Source organism: Eleutherodactylus coqui, chromosome 4 (assembly GCF_035609145.1).
Source record: "Eleutherodactylus coqui strain aEleCoq1 chromosome 4, aEleCoq1.hap1, whole genome shotgun sequence".
In the NCBI taxonomy this organism is placed as follows: domain Eukaryota; kingdom Metazoa; phylum Chordata; class Amphibia; order Anura; family Eleutherodactylidae; genus Eleutherodactylus; species Eleutherodactylus coqui.
The window spans coordinates 60,796,254-60,812,656 of record NC_089840.1 but is presented as its reverse complement, the minus strand read 5'-3'; the positions used below and the strand labels follow the sequence as shown (position 1 = coordinate 60,812,656).

Sequence of the window (16,403 nt, the reverse complement as noted above, 5' to 3'; positions counted from 1 at the left end):
TGCAGAAGACAGCGCTCCAGCTGTCTTCTGTATACCCCACTCAGAGCGCTCAGTTGGATACCAGCTGAAAGCTCCAAGAAGAAAACAGCTGTAGGCAGAAGATAGCGGTCCCACTTGTATTCTGCATACAGCGTGAGCCTCCATTTACACACTTATGCAAAGTGAACACTCAAAACTGTCACTCAAACTCCGAATTTTGAGCGATCATCCTGTCGTGTAAATGCGCACAACGATTATCACTCAAAAGATGTCTAAATGGGCCATTACTTCCTCAACCTTTCCCTCCCTGTTGGTAAGAATTAGGTCCAAGGTAGCAGATCCCATTGTTTTCTCTTCTACCTTTTGGAAGATAAAGTTGTCAGATAGAGCGGATAAGAATGTGTTGGATCCATTACTTTTACCTGAGAGAGATTCCCAACAAATGTCTGGATCGGTAAAATCTCCCATGATCACTATGTTGTGCTTTTTGGAGAACTTGGCCATCTGATGTAGAAAGAGTTCATCAATACCTTCTGCTTGTCCAGGTGGCCTATAGTAAATGCCTACAATGGTGTCCTTTCTCTTGTTCTCTCCTTGTATACTTACCCAAACAGTTTCTACAGAACTACCATACTCTGAAGCTTGAATCTCTGTGGAGATCAATGTTTTCCTAACATACAACGCAATACCTCCTCCCCTTTTTAGATCTGTTTCTTATAAATAAGTTGTATCCTTCAAGCCTTGTATTCCAGTCATGTGTATCATCCCACCAAGTTTCCGTGATGCCTATGACATCATATTTCTCTTCCTGTGTTAGGAGCTCCAATTCTCCTTGTTTGTTTCCCATGCTCTCGGCATTTGGTGGAAACATTTTAGTTTGTGATCGGTGTCTCTTGCTCCTCTACATTCCTTCTGAATTTTTTGTCTCTGTTCTTTCTTTTTACTTCTAATAGCAAGGTTCTCAGATGTATTAATTAGCTGTATATTTTTACCTGGCCTTTCACTTCCCTTCCCATATTGTTCTAGTTTAAAGCTCTCCTAATGTGTGAAGGCACCCACCAAATATATGCTTACTTGTTTTTGTAAGGTGCAACCCGTCTCTAGCAAGCAGTCCATCATATAGGTAATTCACTCCATAGTCTAGAAATCCAAATCTTTGCTGACGGCACCATCATGGGTTCTCACACACTCCCTCTGTGAACCCTTTATATGCCGCAATGTACATTGATTGCAGTAAATGTAGTGTATTGGTGGTCACTAAGGAGTTAAGGTCAGGCCTACTCAGCGACATACATTAAGGACAGCTTCACAGGAGTGTATGCTACACAATGCCATGATGTGTCGATACTTTTCTGTATGAGGGCGCCCACCCACTGGCGTTTGCGATTTCCGTGCGTGAAAAACGCAGCGTTTTCCGCGCGTTTTTTGGGGCGTTTTCCGCGCGTTTTTTGCAGCTTTTTTGCGCCTTTTCCGTTAATTTCCATTGACATTCATGGGTGCATTAAGAGAAAAATAAGGACACATATGCAACTGACAGTTCCTATGTTAAAAATTGCAACGGACTGAAAAAAAAAACGCCAGTGGACAGGAACACATTCTATACTAATTGCTCTTGAGAAAAAACGCAAAACGCAAAGGAAAAAAAATCGCCAGTGGGTGGGAGCCCTTATAGAAGCTCAAAGGTGCCCATATTATAGTCGGGTAAAACTGGCATATGTCAGTATGAGACAGCCCGGCTGTGAGTATGTATTACTGATTGACGTAGTCACAAACCATGTCGCCGACATACTGTTGTGCCTAATGTTCCCTGTAAGCCTTGCTGGGCTATGTTCCATCAAAGGTGAGAGATCAGAAAAATGAACAAATAATGTGCAATATCTCATTGTAGTTGCCGCTGTTCTTCCTTCTAAAAAAAACTGCATGCTATTTGGTCAAGCAGAGAAAAGTCGAGGTAGGCAGCAGTAGGGAATTTGGCCAACAGTAGAAACATCACAAAAGCCCCCAAATGTATACCGGCGCTATGGAGGCAAAAAAAAACATTGTCCATAATGCACAGACGCGGTTGCCCAGGTATAGACATAACTCACCCAGTTACCTATTATCCAGACCCCATTGGCATGCTGATGCTCCTTGTCTCCTTCCTGCTCCCACAGAGAAGACAATGAAGTTTTTCACAAGTGCAGTGTGTGGGGTGGGCTGAGAGGAGCATGCGGCCCCACAGATTAGGCAGAGCACTCGCAACTCCTACTGGCACTGGTGGCCGGCTAGGCTGAGTTTAACCGTTCGGGGCAATGCACTTAGAAGCGGGTCCTGGCCCCAGATTATAAGTGCCTTGCGACACCCCTGCTGTGAAAAGATGGTGACACTAAGTTTCTTAACTCCAGTTTTCATGAACCCCCAACAGGTCATTTTTTCAGGATATCCTATAGTTAGAACACCTGTGCAATACTGAGGAAATCCTAAAACCATAACCTGTTGGGGGTTCCTGAGGACTGGAGTTAAATACTGTGGTGACAAAGTTAGGTTAACTTCACATGGACGAGTATGATATCGGGCCATGGTCGATATTGCGCTTGCCGGCATGCGATTTCCCCAAGGATGCAAGGCATTTTTATGTCAAAACTGCCTCACATCACTCCGGGGAAGTAGGGATCCACCACTGGGGCTGAGGGAACCTTGCAACGCATCGCACTTGCGTGTACCTAGCAAGCGGTGCAATGCTGCCACCGACCCCGTTGAAAACAATGGAAGATGCGATGGCACACCCAAAATAGGACGTGGCGTGATTTGTTTCTCAGGGCTCGGTCACACAGGCGCCGATCCGCCCATGTTTCCAGACGGGAAAACGGACGCACCGCAGGAGCGGACGAATACCCGCACCTGCCGGAAAAAGAATATATGGCTGGCAATGGAGCTGGCCATGCGAAGATTCGTCTGCACGCAGTGCGCCGATTTCCCGTCCGGAAACACGGGCGGATCGGCGTTCGTGTGACTGAGCCCTTACATCGCATTGAGGTGAGATGCAGGGGAAAAAAATCACTCATGTGTATAACCCTATTCAAAGGAATGGGGTTCATATTCAAGCGAGATTCGTTCATCTGGCAACGCACAAATCTCACATGATTCTCCCGCCTGTGTGAAGCCGGCCCTAGGCCGATATCACATGAGCACATGCGTATTTGCGCTACATTTTTGTAGAATGGGTGTTGCATAATTGCACGTATCAGAGCGATTTTTACTGTACTTCTTTTGCACATGGAAAAACCACACGCCGATGCTCCCATTCCTTGAAATGGCCAATTAGTGTAATAAGTTCAATACATTCTCTTTCCCTACACAAATGCATAGGAAAAAAGAGCATGCTCCATATTTCTTTTGCGCAAACATATACTCATGTGAAACTGGCCTTAATGGAGGTGCAGCGCTTTCAGGTAATTTAATTACCCCCCGCCAAGCTGGGTACTCATTTTACCGACCTCGGCTGAGCTAAACCTTGAGCCGGCTACCTGAATCATGCAGGGATTCAACCCGCAACCTTCAGGTCATGAGCAAGAGCTTAGGACTGCATTTCTCCACCACACGGGGCTCATATATATATATATGCTGAGGACCACTAGCATTCTTTTTGATATTTTGTTGCACGAAAGACACATTTACGTACTTCTGGGGATGAAACTGTGATGGAGCTCGAGTTATACCTGTGCGCTTTGGCTGCCATGAAACATTCGCTAACATAGCTGTCAAAAATTAGTGCATGCAGTCTCATCTCTAGTTAATGCACAAAACTATTCCCCGCGCACAAACCGTATGGAAGAGAACGGGCTGCATTAATGGACCTACTATATAGATACTCTGTGTATCACCTATGTGAGGATCCTACTAAAAGCTCTATATGGGCTCAGTCAGACAAGTGTTTGTTTTCTGCACATTTTTTTGCGCAGAATGCAAGCGCATAAAAATTTGCATGACCGAAGCGGGCGTAATGCTGAAAAAAAATGCACTTGACTGCGTTTAGGCGCACATAAAGTGTGCTGCCCGCTATCCCCTGCTGCGGCTGTGAGAGCTGCAGCAGGGGATTCCTTGGATGTGAAACCCCTGGATGCTGTCACAGCAGCGGCCACCCCATTGACATACAGAGACGGTTGCGATCCTCTGCTACAGCTGTGACAGCTGTGGCTGAGGATTTCTTCATCTCTGCGGGGAGTCCCTCATCGCTGTTACAGCTGTGGCCGAGGACCGCAATGTTATCCCATTGAATTCAATGGGGCCGGCGCTACAGCATTTGCAAATCCGCTGCCCTATATTTACTGCTGCGCATTTTTGTGCCCATGTAAAAATCGGGCATGTGACCACTGCCATTGAAAAGCATTGGTTCTAATTAGAGATGAGCGAGCATTGCCCTTAGCGAGTACCTGCCCGCTCGAGAGAAAAGGTTCGGGTGCCGCCGCGGGGGAGCGGTGAGTTGCGGCAGTCAGCAGGGGGAGCGGGGGGGGGAGAGAGGGAGAGAGAGATCTCCCCTCCATTCCTCCCCGCTCTCCCCCGCAGCTCTTTGCCCGCCGCCGGCACCCGAACCTTTTCTCTCGAGCGGGCAATTGCCCATAGCAAGTATGCTCGCTCATCACTAGTTCTAATAGATGCGGATCGTAAACGCAAGTAACATGTACGGCAAAAAATGCCCGTCTGACTGAGCCCTTATACTCAATGCCACAAAGTCTACCAGAGAAAAAACTGGATGTTCCCATCTGTCAAGTAGATTATCATATTATGGACATTCGGGATCCAGCCGTGTGCACAGGGTCTTAGTGCGGATGCTGCTTCCCAAACATTGTAGACTTCGCTGTAGAGAAGCTGATAAGCTGCGCCTGGTAACTAATTGATGCACTAAAGTCCTGAATGCCCTGAAAAATACAGAAGTTGTGAATTTTTATTGTATGCATACGTAAGTACATAAAAATAATTGGTTATAAACAGAACTTATAACTAAGACGTCTTAGTGTGGCCCTAAGGTCAAGTGGTACCGCTAGACAAATGACATCATAAGGACTTCATGCGACGGCACTGACTGCGCTCACCACTGTCCTCTACTGCCATCTTTTGGTCTAATATGGTTCAACCGGTAAACTGATAATTGCTGCATTTTAGTTACAGTCTATAGAGAAGAGGTGCATATACTTTATACTCTAGGGAGCCGCAGAAATATAACACATGCTGATATTCCATTTATTAACTATTTACTAACAGTTTCCAGTAATTACAAATAAAACATCCAGACAGGAGATTTCAGGACAAGAAATGACAATTAATATTTAAACTTCCTCCTTACTAATATGAGCCAAAGGGCTCCTTCACATGTGTGTATTTGCGCAGGATTTGTGCGCAAAAAATGAGAGCATGCAATACGCAGAGAATAGTATCCACTGATTTTAATGGCTTTGTTTACATGCACAGATTTTTTTTTCTGCACATTTCGGTCGTGCAAAAAAAAAAAAAAAAACACAGCATGCTTTACTTTCCTGCGCATTTGCACAGCAAAAGTCCCCACTAGGAATGAGCGAGCATACTCGCTAAGGGCAATTACTCGAGCGAGTATTGTCCTTAGCGAGTACCTGCCCGCTCGGAAGAAAAGATTCGGGTGTCGGCGCGGGTGAGTGGTGAGTTGCGGGAATGAGCAGGGGGGAGAGAGGGAGAGAGAGATCTCCCCTCCGTTCCTCCCCGCTCTCCCCCGCCCGCCACCGGCACCCGAATCTTTTCTTCCGAGCGGGCAGGTGCTCGCTAAGGACAATGCTCGCTTCAGTAATTGCCCTTAGCAAGTATGCTCGCTCATCTCTAGTCCCCTCAGAAGTCAATGGGCTGCGCAAATGTATTAGGAGATGCGTAAAAAACTCTGTGTAATTGCACAGTAAAAAGAACAGATCTGCAACTCATTAGACTAATTAACCATTTGAATTGATGCATATTTCTTTGCCGCACAGAAATAAACACACCTTGCGGGTGCAAAAAGTACAGTAAAAAATACCAATATGCGCCCAAAAACGCTACCGTCATGTGAGCAAAAATACGCATGCGCTTGTTTGGGGGGGGGGGGGCTAAGGCCCAATACACACAGGTATATGCAATTTTGGTCCATGAAAAAGGCACCACTTTCACTGCAAGTGTTTGTGCATTTTTGGTGGGGTTTGGTGCGTATGCGCATTTTTAAGGACTGTGTTGCATCCGTATTCATTGCTTTTTTTATGTGTTCAGAAAAAAAAATGCAAGTAAGCCCGGTTAATGTAACTTTTTTCCCCACTGTTTCCTGACAATATGTAAACAACGCAGCGAATACGCAGGCAATTGTGTATTTGCTACGTATTTATGCAATCCTGTAGACTTTAATGGGCAATTTCAGTCCGTTATATGGACCAAAATAGGACATAGAGTAATTTTCGTTTTACACGCCTTAACCCTTTGCAATCCAATTTTGGATTCAGGGTTTCCTAGAGGTCTTTCTCTTTCTGCCATAATACAATGGCACCATCTGCTGGCTAGAGCCAGTACTGCGGTATGGGACATGCTGGAGAGGCCCCCCGACAACATAGCGGCCAGTAATCTACAGTAAGAATACCCTGCCGGACATCTTCCGACATCGGAGCTAAATAGCCTTCAATCAGAATGTCTTTAGACGTCAGACAGTGGATTGGAAAGGGTTAAATATAGACATAAAAACGCACAACTAACAACTGCAATAATCCAATACAAATCTATGGTGTTGTATGCGCTCCGTTAAAAATATGGACTTAGTATGGACAGAAAATATACCCATGTGCATAAGACCTTATCCAGGAGGTTTTTTTTGTAACCTTGGGAGGGATTGGTGCCAAGGTTCTGTAATATTCTGCCCCCCTGCATGATACAGTGTAGTGCACTAATATTTAGCTCAAGTTATTGAGTAAATTTTATCCATTGTTACTCAAAAATAAACTATTTTGCCCCTATGAGCGCGTTCTATGATGATTCTGAATATGTAGCATATCACTTCTCCCCATGCTCTATTATATGACCTATGCTACATAAGCAATCACAAATCCAAGCTTGCTAGAAAATGTAATCACACTCTGCTATTGGCAATGATCATAAAAGCAATCACAGGTTAGGCATCGTATGTAATTAAAACAGATGCTCACAATTGAACATCAATGTATAATTTATATATAATCTACATAAAAATGTATCTGTCACCTTGGAGCACTCCCATAAACTATAGTAATGACCGAATAACTTAATGCAAATAGGAGATGCTGCAATGCCTCTGCAGCGCCACCTGCTGGCAGGTAGACTCCGGATGAGCGCTTTCACACACAAAAGTCTGCATGCCTAATGTGGATTTGATGCAGATTTTGCCATTTGCAAATCTGAGGGCCTACCCAAAAGAAACAGGAATACATTTATTAAAAATAATCTATTTGTACGTTCTGAAACTTCAGTCTCCTTCAGAGTCCTCCCTATTTGAAGCGATACATTCGTCTAAATGTTTTTCCCACAGCTCAAAGCAAGTTTTTAAACTTTTTTTTTTGTTTTACCCCTTTAGCAAAATGCTTTCCTTTGAGGTCTCTTGTAACCAGAGGACATTTTAAAAAAAGTTGCACGCAGTGTAGATTGGTGAATATAGGGGCTTAGGCAAGGGTGTTCTGCCATTTTTTGTCAAAAATCGCAGAACACTCAGTGCTGTGTGGACAGGTGCATCACAAGAAAAAATATTGCTCGTGGGTAGCCACCCTGAGGATAGGTCAGCAACAGAAAAATGCCAGAAGTCCTAGACAACCCCTTTAAAGTTATCCACTATCCGTTTAATCAGTAGAGGTCCAATAATGGGATCTCCACTGAACATGAGAACTGTATCCCACGTTCCTCCATAAGAATGGAGTGACGGATTTGGGGACAGTTTAGTTTGGTGCTGGTGGTGGGTAGTTTTCTTTTTTTAAATATATTTTTTTTGTTTTATTCTGATTTTTACTTATTTTTGTAACTTTTTTTCTTCAACATCTATGTCTCTAATGACGTTATATAAGACCTCTGCTGGACATTCATACTGTATTTTTTGATTTCACGGTTTTCTACTGTAACTGGAATATCCATAGAAGCCACCAGTTACAAGGGAAAACACCCCCTAGAGTGACAGTAGTCAGTGTCAGAGCTGGTCAGGGGTCTGCTAAGACCCTGCTGCTCTGACATGCTGGGGATCGCTGGCGATCATGCAATCACTGGGTCACCTGCACTTATTGCTATGTAACTTGTAAATGAGAAGGCAGAAGCAGTTAAAAAACCCTTCTGTCTTTCCCCCCCCCCCCCCCCCTCCCCCCGGGTCCTCAGCTGTGTCTGACATCCAAGCACCAGATCTGCTCCTGCTAGATTACAGGGGCAGGAGATGTAATCCCAAACCATATATTTACTATAGGCCAGTATTAAAGCCCAGAACCAAATGCCATAAATATACAAGGCTTGAACCATAATGGGTTAGGCAACTGTAGTGTCTGAGGAGCAGCCCCTCAGCCGAGGAGACAACCTTGTCACAGGGTTCTACCATCTCCTCCCTGAGGGTAGCTCAAGACCCAACCTCGTTACTGCTGGGGGAGATCACAAGGGTAGTAACCATTGCTACCTTAAGTCCAATTTGTCACTTGTGACGCCAACATTCTGTCCTCTGCGGTGGATCTATGGAGATGTAAATTCCAGGGAAATAAAGAAGTCCACGCACATAGTATACTTTTCTGAAAAGGAACATTTGGTTCTGCTCAATTACTGAAAAAGTATTAATGATAACAGTTCTTAAAATAGTGACACAGGGAGGATTCACAGGATATTTGGTTCTCTAGAGTCTGTTACACTTCTTGCAGGTTAGCGGTCCCTTTCCCTCTCTCCGAACGCATGCAGTACCCACACGTTTCTATAGTCTGGGTGCACTCGCTTCGTTGGAGATGGTGGCTAATGCTAGGCCCAGGCAGGAACAACGGACCACCTCTCAGACTCTTCCATACTCCTTCTACTACCACCACTCCCTTACGACTCCACTTCAGCAACCCCTTGCATTGCATTCTGCAAACACATATATCTAACATCTTCACATTACCACAAACGATACTCACAAAACGATACATTTTCCAGACAGAACAGGACATATTAGACATTAACCCTTTCAGTCCTGCAACCATCCAATACACATAAACCAAATGCACTTCACAAACAAGACACTGACAAGACAGTGACATGAGACAAACATAGAACATTCTGAAGGGGACTCCAATAACTCTGGGCCACTACACAACTTTCAAAAATGCCCCGTCAATACATCATACAGTATCTATAGTATAGAAGTTGCAGTCATGAGTTGCTACCTTCCCTTTGCCCCTTTTTTAGCTAGTTTATTTTCTAAAGAAATTTGCACCCCTGTCTCATGCACCATCTTTTGCGTCCTGTACTAGGCATAACACAGTATATCAATTTTTCCTAGAATGATTCTTTAAAGGTAACCTGTCATCAACTGTAAGCACCATACTAAGTCAGGTGCCATGTGTCATCTGGGCAGCCTCCTTTCATACTCACCAGGTCCCCTATTCCTGCAATGTCTCTTGGCAGCCATCGTGACTTTTTTCAGAAAGCTGTGTGCACATGTAGGGCACCACAGGCAGCCTGTTCTGGGCTCTCTGGGTCAGTGTCAGCCTGGTGGGTGTAGAGTTGGCCTGATTGTTGAGCCAGAAGCACAAGGCCAAGCTTCACAATCAAGATCACAGTCCCCTTCTCTTCATAGGTGGGCAGTGGGGACATAAGGGACTCATGACCCAAGTCCAGCCTCACTGGTTTGGGTGAGGGACAAATTTTAAGAAAGGCCAGGTCATCGGCCGTGGTCTGGAGGCTCCAGGAGAACCCAACATACTGCATAGGATTTTATCATTACACAACAGATACCAGATTTATTAACCGCTGAACAGAGAACAAACAGCTTGTGATCCGATAATCTAGGATAGCTTAGTCTGTTAGTCCATGTGAATCTGCTAGCAGCAAAAAAAACCCAAATTCAATCAAAGTTCCATGCAGATGGATTATTAACGATGTATTCAGTCTGTGTTCTGTGCAAACTGGTTCTTATAGGCTATGGAAACCTTTGTGCATAAAAAAAAATCAATACACATATCTTATTAAGCCCCTGCAGAAGAAAATGAGGCACTTATTCATTTTTTGCTTTCAATTTTCATTCTGATGCATGTATAAAACATAGTACTTGCTTTGCCTCAAGTCCTCTACTGAGATTTGTGGATGGGGGCATTTCCAGCACTATTCAGCTGGTGTCTCTCATGAATGAACACAAGCTCAGCTTCCCCTCCCCTGTGTAGCCAAGCCACTCAATACTACACATTGCTATCTCACCATTTACTGTTTACCAGTAGGGGAGAGATTGGTGGTTGAGGAGCAGATAAGTATAGTGCAGTTGATTGCAATGCAATGCTATCTCTACGTCAAATGACAAGGTGCTAGGACATGAGCTGGTTAAAAATAGAGCCCTATTAAGCCCCATTTAAACGCAATGATTATCATTCAAAATTTGCTCAAACAATGTCTTTTGTGCAATAATTGTTGTGTGAAAATGCTACCATCGTTTGCTTTTCGTCCGAACGATGATTTTTAGTTGAGTTTAAAATCCATTGTTCGGGCGGAGAACTGATTGCAAGGACTGCACACTGTGATTCTTCAGGAAGTGCTGTATGCAGATAACAGACCATCGGTATTGTTGTATTATGTCGCCACTGGAAGTTAGCAGTGATGACATAAGACAGCAGTTTAGAGAAATGTTAAAGGCCCCAGTTTCTGACTGGCTGGGGGCGTGTTTAATCCAGGGAGCTGGCAGCCGGGACGCAGAGCAAGGCGTCGTCTCTCTGCAGCGCTGAAGAAAAAACACATGACCGTCAATGAAGCCGGTCACATGTTCTTTCTCCCGGCGCTGCAGAGAGACGTCCATCTTGAGGTACGGCCGTCTTCCTCTTGCAGAAACACGGGCGCCGATGCGCCCGTGTGACTGAGCCCTTAGGACAATGACTGCAGCCCAAACTAAATGAGACTCCCAATCTCCTTTGTCTTCAACTTAACTGCTCTCTGCACTTTAGACTTCCTGTTCCTTCCTGCTCAGTTCTGTTCCTGCATTCTCATCTCTCCTTTCTTAAAGAGACAGTACCATTAAAGGAAAACAACATCATCCTAACATTAAACATCAAATAGCTTGTCCCTTAGGGACCTTTCCCACCAATGGAACAGGCCGCATGACCACCACAAGCCCCTCTAAATTCCATACCAAAATCCACAGGCTACCTACGTATTTTGATGCAGAATTTAAAATGGCTTTTAAAACCTGCAATTAGACCTGTGGATTTTGGTGCGCAATTCTGCAGCTGCGGATTTGGCTTCGTCTCACATGAAAGGTCTCTCACTCGCATTCCCATAGAAATGAATGGGAGTCCACGTGCACAGCCTTCTGAAAAGACTCAAGCTGGCTGTGCAAGTGTTGACTTTGTTGGGGGACATTGCAGCAACAGGGGACTGTAGGAGATGGAATAATACCTCCACAGTGCCACCTATTGGAAGACAGCATTCCTTCAAGCCAAAGTTAGACTCTTTATACAAGTCTTGTAACAATGGATAGGAATTAAAAGCAAAGCCAGACTCCATAAAATGGTAGAGTTGGAAGGGACTTCCAGGGTCTTTGGGACAACCCCCTGCTCCCCGGACTCCCCGTCACCTAAACTATAAGTACCATAACTTAGTTTATGGTGCTTATAGTTAATGAAAGGTTCCTTTTAAATAGAAAGCAATAAAAGTTAATGCAGTAACTTAACATAGTAGAAGTTCTACAAGATTTGCTGTATACCTTTATGAGCATGGAAGCTATTTCTAGTAACTTAGTTTCTTCTGAGATGCAGGGAAGACCCACAGATATATCCTCATATTAGGAATTTATTGTCTCTTCCTCCAGAAGTGTAAATAAAATATGAATCCGTCTGGTCCTCGTTATGGGTACATGTGTTGTCTCAGATTTGTATTCTGCTTTGTTTAGCACACGCTGCAGATATAATAAAGAGGAATATATCACCGTGAGGCAATTAGTGTGTGAATAATGCTCTGCATTTACTCCTTTTTTTCCCTTGGCAATCCCTGTGTTACATTTTGGTATCTCTTGAGCTTTGTGGAGGAGTGCCGCAGACACAGAGGAAATACTTTATGGGTCCCATTAGGAAAGCAGCACGACTAATTTATCAAGCTGGGAGTTAATGAGTGGTGCCAAGCCCCCAGTCCGGGAAATCCATTGCAAGATCGAGATGGGACATTATAACTGTATTTCAGCTAATCCATCACTCAGGCAGGAAATCCTCCAAGCTACACAAACCTTGTAATCTTCAATGCTGCTTGTGACCCAGAGATGGCTACAGATTAGCCCAAAATAATCCCAGATGGACTAATAACATGCAAGGATTCATTCCAACATTTCATTTGAAAATTCAGTGTTTGACAACTTGCATAGCCTCTCGTACAGGTACTTTTCGTGATTGATCACAATGGGATATTTGTTTCTATTGAAAGGAATTTAATGTGCATTATTTTTTTTTAATTACTCCAATTGGATTATTTGGATTAGAGTATTTGACAGAATCTCAGAATCTTTCATGAAATAACTCATAATTTAAAGGGGTTCGATCATTAAAAAAAAAATTCTATACTCACCTATTCCTCCCCAGTCAGTCTGCTTACCAGATCTTCTCCTGTCTGCTGCAGTCCCCCCAGGTCACCTCCCCTCCAGCTGGCTGATTCCTCTGCTTCCTGTGACGTTATGTACATTCACAGGCAGTCTTCGTCCTGCGGGCCAATGTATGCTATGTCACTAGTTCACAGCGTAGGAGGGAGTGCCGAGCTATTGCAGAGACTGTGCATGCCCGCTGTCTCTGCAATAGATCAGCATTCCGTCCTAGCCAGTAAACGCTACATAGGGGACGTGACCTTCACTGACCTGCAGGAAGAAGAATGCGAGGAATGCATGCTTCATAACAAGGAGAAAAGAATCCATCAGGCTTCCAGTGAGCTGACCCAGGGGGACTAGAGAAGATCAGCGAGGAGACGATGCGGTAAGGAGTCTGCCTGGGGAGAAATAGGTGAGCATAGAATTTTTTTTTTTTTTTTTATGACAAAACCCCTTCAACCTTAGATGTCTTCACAATGTACAATATCCTTTTCATCATCATAGGTTCTTGTAAATAAATTGCAATATCTATCTTTTTGCAGCCTATGTCCTGAGCTGTGGATTTCCTCGAAGACCTCCTTATGGCGACGTCTCTGTCACTAGCTTGCATCCTGGAGGAGAAGCATACTTCTACTGTAACACGGGCTACCAATTACATGGTCCACATGTCCTAACCTGTCTTAATGCAACACGGCCATTCTGGAGTAGTCGGGCTCCTCAATGTATAGGTAAGAAATGTCTGGGATCATATACATGTAATGAAATATAGTATGTACCCCAGATTTTTTATAATTATAGAAGGAAAGTGTAATTATTATTAACTCCTTTACTTTTCCTAAATACCCAAGAAAATAATGCATTGATTTCTTAAAAATGTCACTTGACTGATGGAAATTCAACTCTTTCAATATCAGAGATTCTTAATTTTTTTTATTTTAATTTTTTCATCCCCGCTAATAGCCATATTGTTTTATGTTTCCATCAACGTTGCTTTACGAGGACATGTTTTTTGCGAGCCGAGTTTTATTTTGTTAATCGTACAATTTCTTAATGATACTATTTAATGTACCATATAATGTACTGAAAAACTTTACAAAAATTTTCATGAATGGCTGTGAGTGAGACCTGCCTCTGATCGGCTCAGCGCTGAGCCAATCAGGGGCAAGTCTGACTCACACCCCCTTCACACCCACTGCAGGTCGGCCGCGCTGAACTCCATCTGCCGGGACAAGGTGAGTATATATTTTTTTTTTATTTTTACACTTTTCTGGATGAATTGCAGGGAAGGGCTTATATATTTAAGCCCTTCCCGACAATTCATCCCGCGCTCGCCCGCAGCGCATTGCTTTCAATGGAGCCGGCTGTATTGCCGGCTCCATTGAATTCAATGCGCTGGACAGCTCCGGCCCGTTTCTAATGAAACGCGGCTAGGAGCAGATTTTTCGGGCGATTTTTTTTTGGCCCCGGTCATGCGATTTGCGGATGCGCATCCGTCATGCGATCCGCAAATCGCGCGAAAAAACGCCCGTGTGACTAAGGCCTCAGACGGACTCAGCCCGGCGCATATATTCCGAGCCCGCAATGCCGTCTCTCAGCAAGGGGAGAAGGCGGGACGGGGCAGGTGCTGGTGTGCTAAGCTCCCATCCCCTCTCTCCCCTTGTCGCAGCCAGCAATAGAAGGGGGCGGGAGCTTAGCAGCTAGCTCCGCTCCCGTTCCACCTCCCCACTTTGATAACAGTCGGTAAGGGGCAGAGAGGTGAAGGGAAGGGGATGGGAGTTTAGCAGTCACGCTACTATACTCTCTCACACCTCCCTTCTCCGGCAGCTGTCATAGGCTACCATAGGAGTCTATGCAGCAGCCGCCGGCGTAAAAGCACCCTGCCGAAATGCACTATCTTGGCCGGCTGGGCCCTTTTTCACCACAGAAATACGCCCATGTGAACTGATTCATTGTAAACCAATGCATCAGAGGGGCAGCGTATATCGCCCAGGTGTGAAAACACGTCCGACATACGCACATGTGAATCCAGCCTTAGGCCTTGTTCACGCGAGCATTTATTTGTATGCCCACCTATGTGCGCACAAAACCACGTGTCTATTAGAACCATTGTTTTCCTTTCGTGTGTTCACATGTCCGTGTTTTACAGGCGTGCAAATTCGTGCACCTGCATAAGATAAGACATGCATGCACCGCATAGGTCTGTGCTGCGCGTAAATATTCCCCCCACGGGGAGTCCCCTCATCACTGAGCATTGTGATAGCTGTGGCACTCGCGAGTCTAGTGGGTTGGGGTTACTGCACTAAAGGTCTTGGGCATATGCCCCGGATCTCCAGTGCTGGCGATGCCCCTGCAGACAGCCAACATTTTTTATGGACACATCAGAAAACCATACTGAATGATAAAGCTTATACATGTTTATAGGTAAAAACCTGATATGATCTCATTACCAGCATTTAATGTGAACTGTAAAATGATAATTACAGTCATAATAACCTGCTTAAATATCACCAGTCTGAAAAAAAATGCAGATGCTGCTAATGTTTTTCATGGACACTGAGGGAAAAAAACTTTTGACGGACAGTCCAGGAATTTCTGGACTTTGGCAACATTGAACTTCATTAACAGCACATCATGTTAGGAAGCAAATGTAAAAATGTGTGATAAATCCACAAGATCAATGCATGGATGAGTATGTATTTTAGAGAATAAAATATGAAATAAAAAACATGCCTGCAAGATACGCCAAGCCTGACCAAGTAATCTATCTGCGTCCTGATTAAACATACCCCTAGTGAGAAATTGTTGACCAGAAGGAAAAACTATGGCCCTCATTTATTAACAAAGGTATATTTTGCAGAATGAATTGGGAAAAGGTAGTTGGCAAAAATTGTGCATAATGTATTGAAAGTTTGGGCAACCAAAGAAGTGTGACAATGTTGTGGAGGCTCCTGTGATCCCCTTGCTGTGTGCGGCCGAGTATTATCCTGCTGGAAGCCTCTTGGAAGCCGCCATGAGAGGAACACATGTGGCTGCAGAAGGTCCTGAACATATCACTGAGCTGTCATTGTCCTTCGTACCACTACTAGAGGTGACCGACTGTCGTATGTGATGGCCCCCCGAGACCATCACACCAGCAGTGGGGGCAGTGTGCTGCTCCACAATAAAGGCAGGTTTGAGGTGCTCACCCTGAGATCTACAGACATGAACACAGCTGTCATCAATGCCCAAACTGAACCTAGAGGTGGTTACTGAAGACAAACCGATTCCACTTTGTAGCATCCAGTTTCATTGTTCATGACACCATTGCAAATGGAGGCAATGGTGGGTGAGTGTCAAAGGCAGTACCCGTAATGGGTACTGAGAGACTAATGTCCTTTAACCAAGTGCCGACAGAAACAGGGGCCTGAGACAATGGAACCACCTGTGTCTGTATGGCCGACAACAAAACAGTTGGAGCTGCTTGTGCTTGTCAGATGATCCTCTCTACTGGTGGTCTGTTGAGGGCGCCCTAAGCCCAGTCACCTAGTATTTTTGCCCTCACACATCCACTAATCCTAACACCACCTAACAGTCTGGTCAGAACAGCCCAGTTGGGGGCAGTTTGTTGATACGACCATTTAGCTTCTCACCTTCCAATAATGCGCCCCTCTCAGACTCTGGTAACTGG

At 44.6% G+C, this 16,403-nt stretch overlaps 1 protein-coding gene across 1 annotated transcript in view; it reads left to right on the top strand.

Annotated features, from left to right (window-relative positions):
* Positions 1 to 16,403, top strand: part of SEZ6 (seizure related 6 homolog) — a 268,918-nt gene that overhangs the window by 205,897 nt on the left and 46,618 nt on the right. The window contains exon 5 of the mRNA XM_066601545.1: positions 13,279 to 13,464. Coding sequence (XP_066457642.1) covers positions 13,279 to 13,464 — 186 coding nt within the window. The remainder of the gene's footprint in view (positions 1 to 13,278; positions 13,465 to 16,403) is intronic.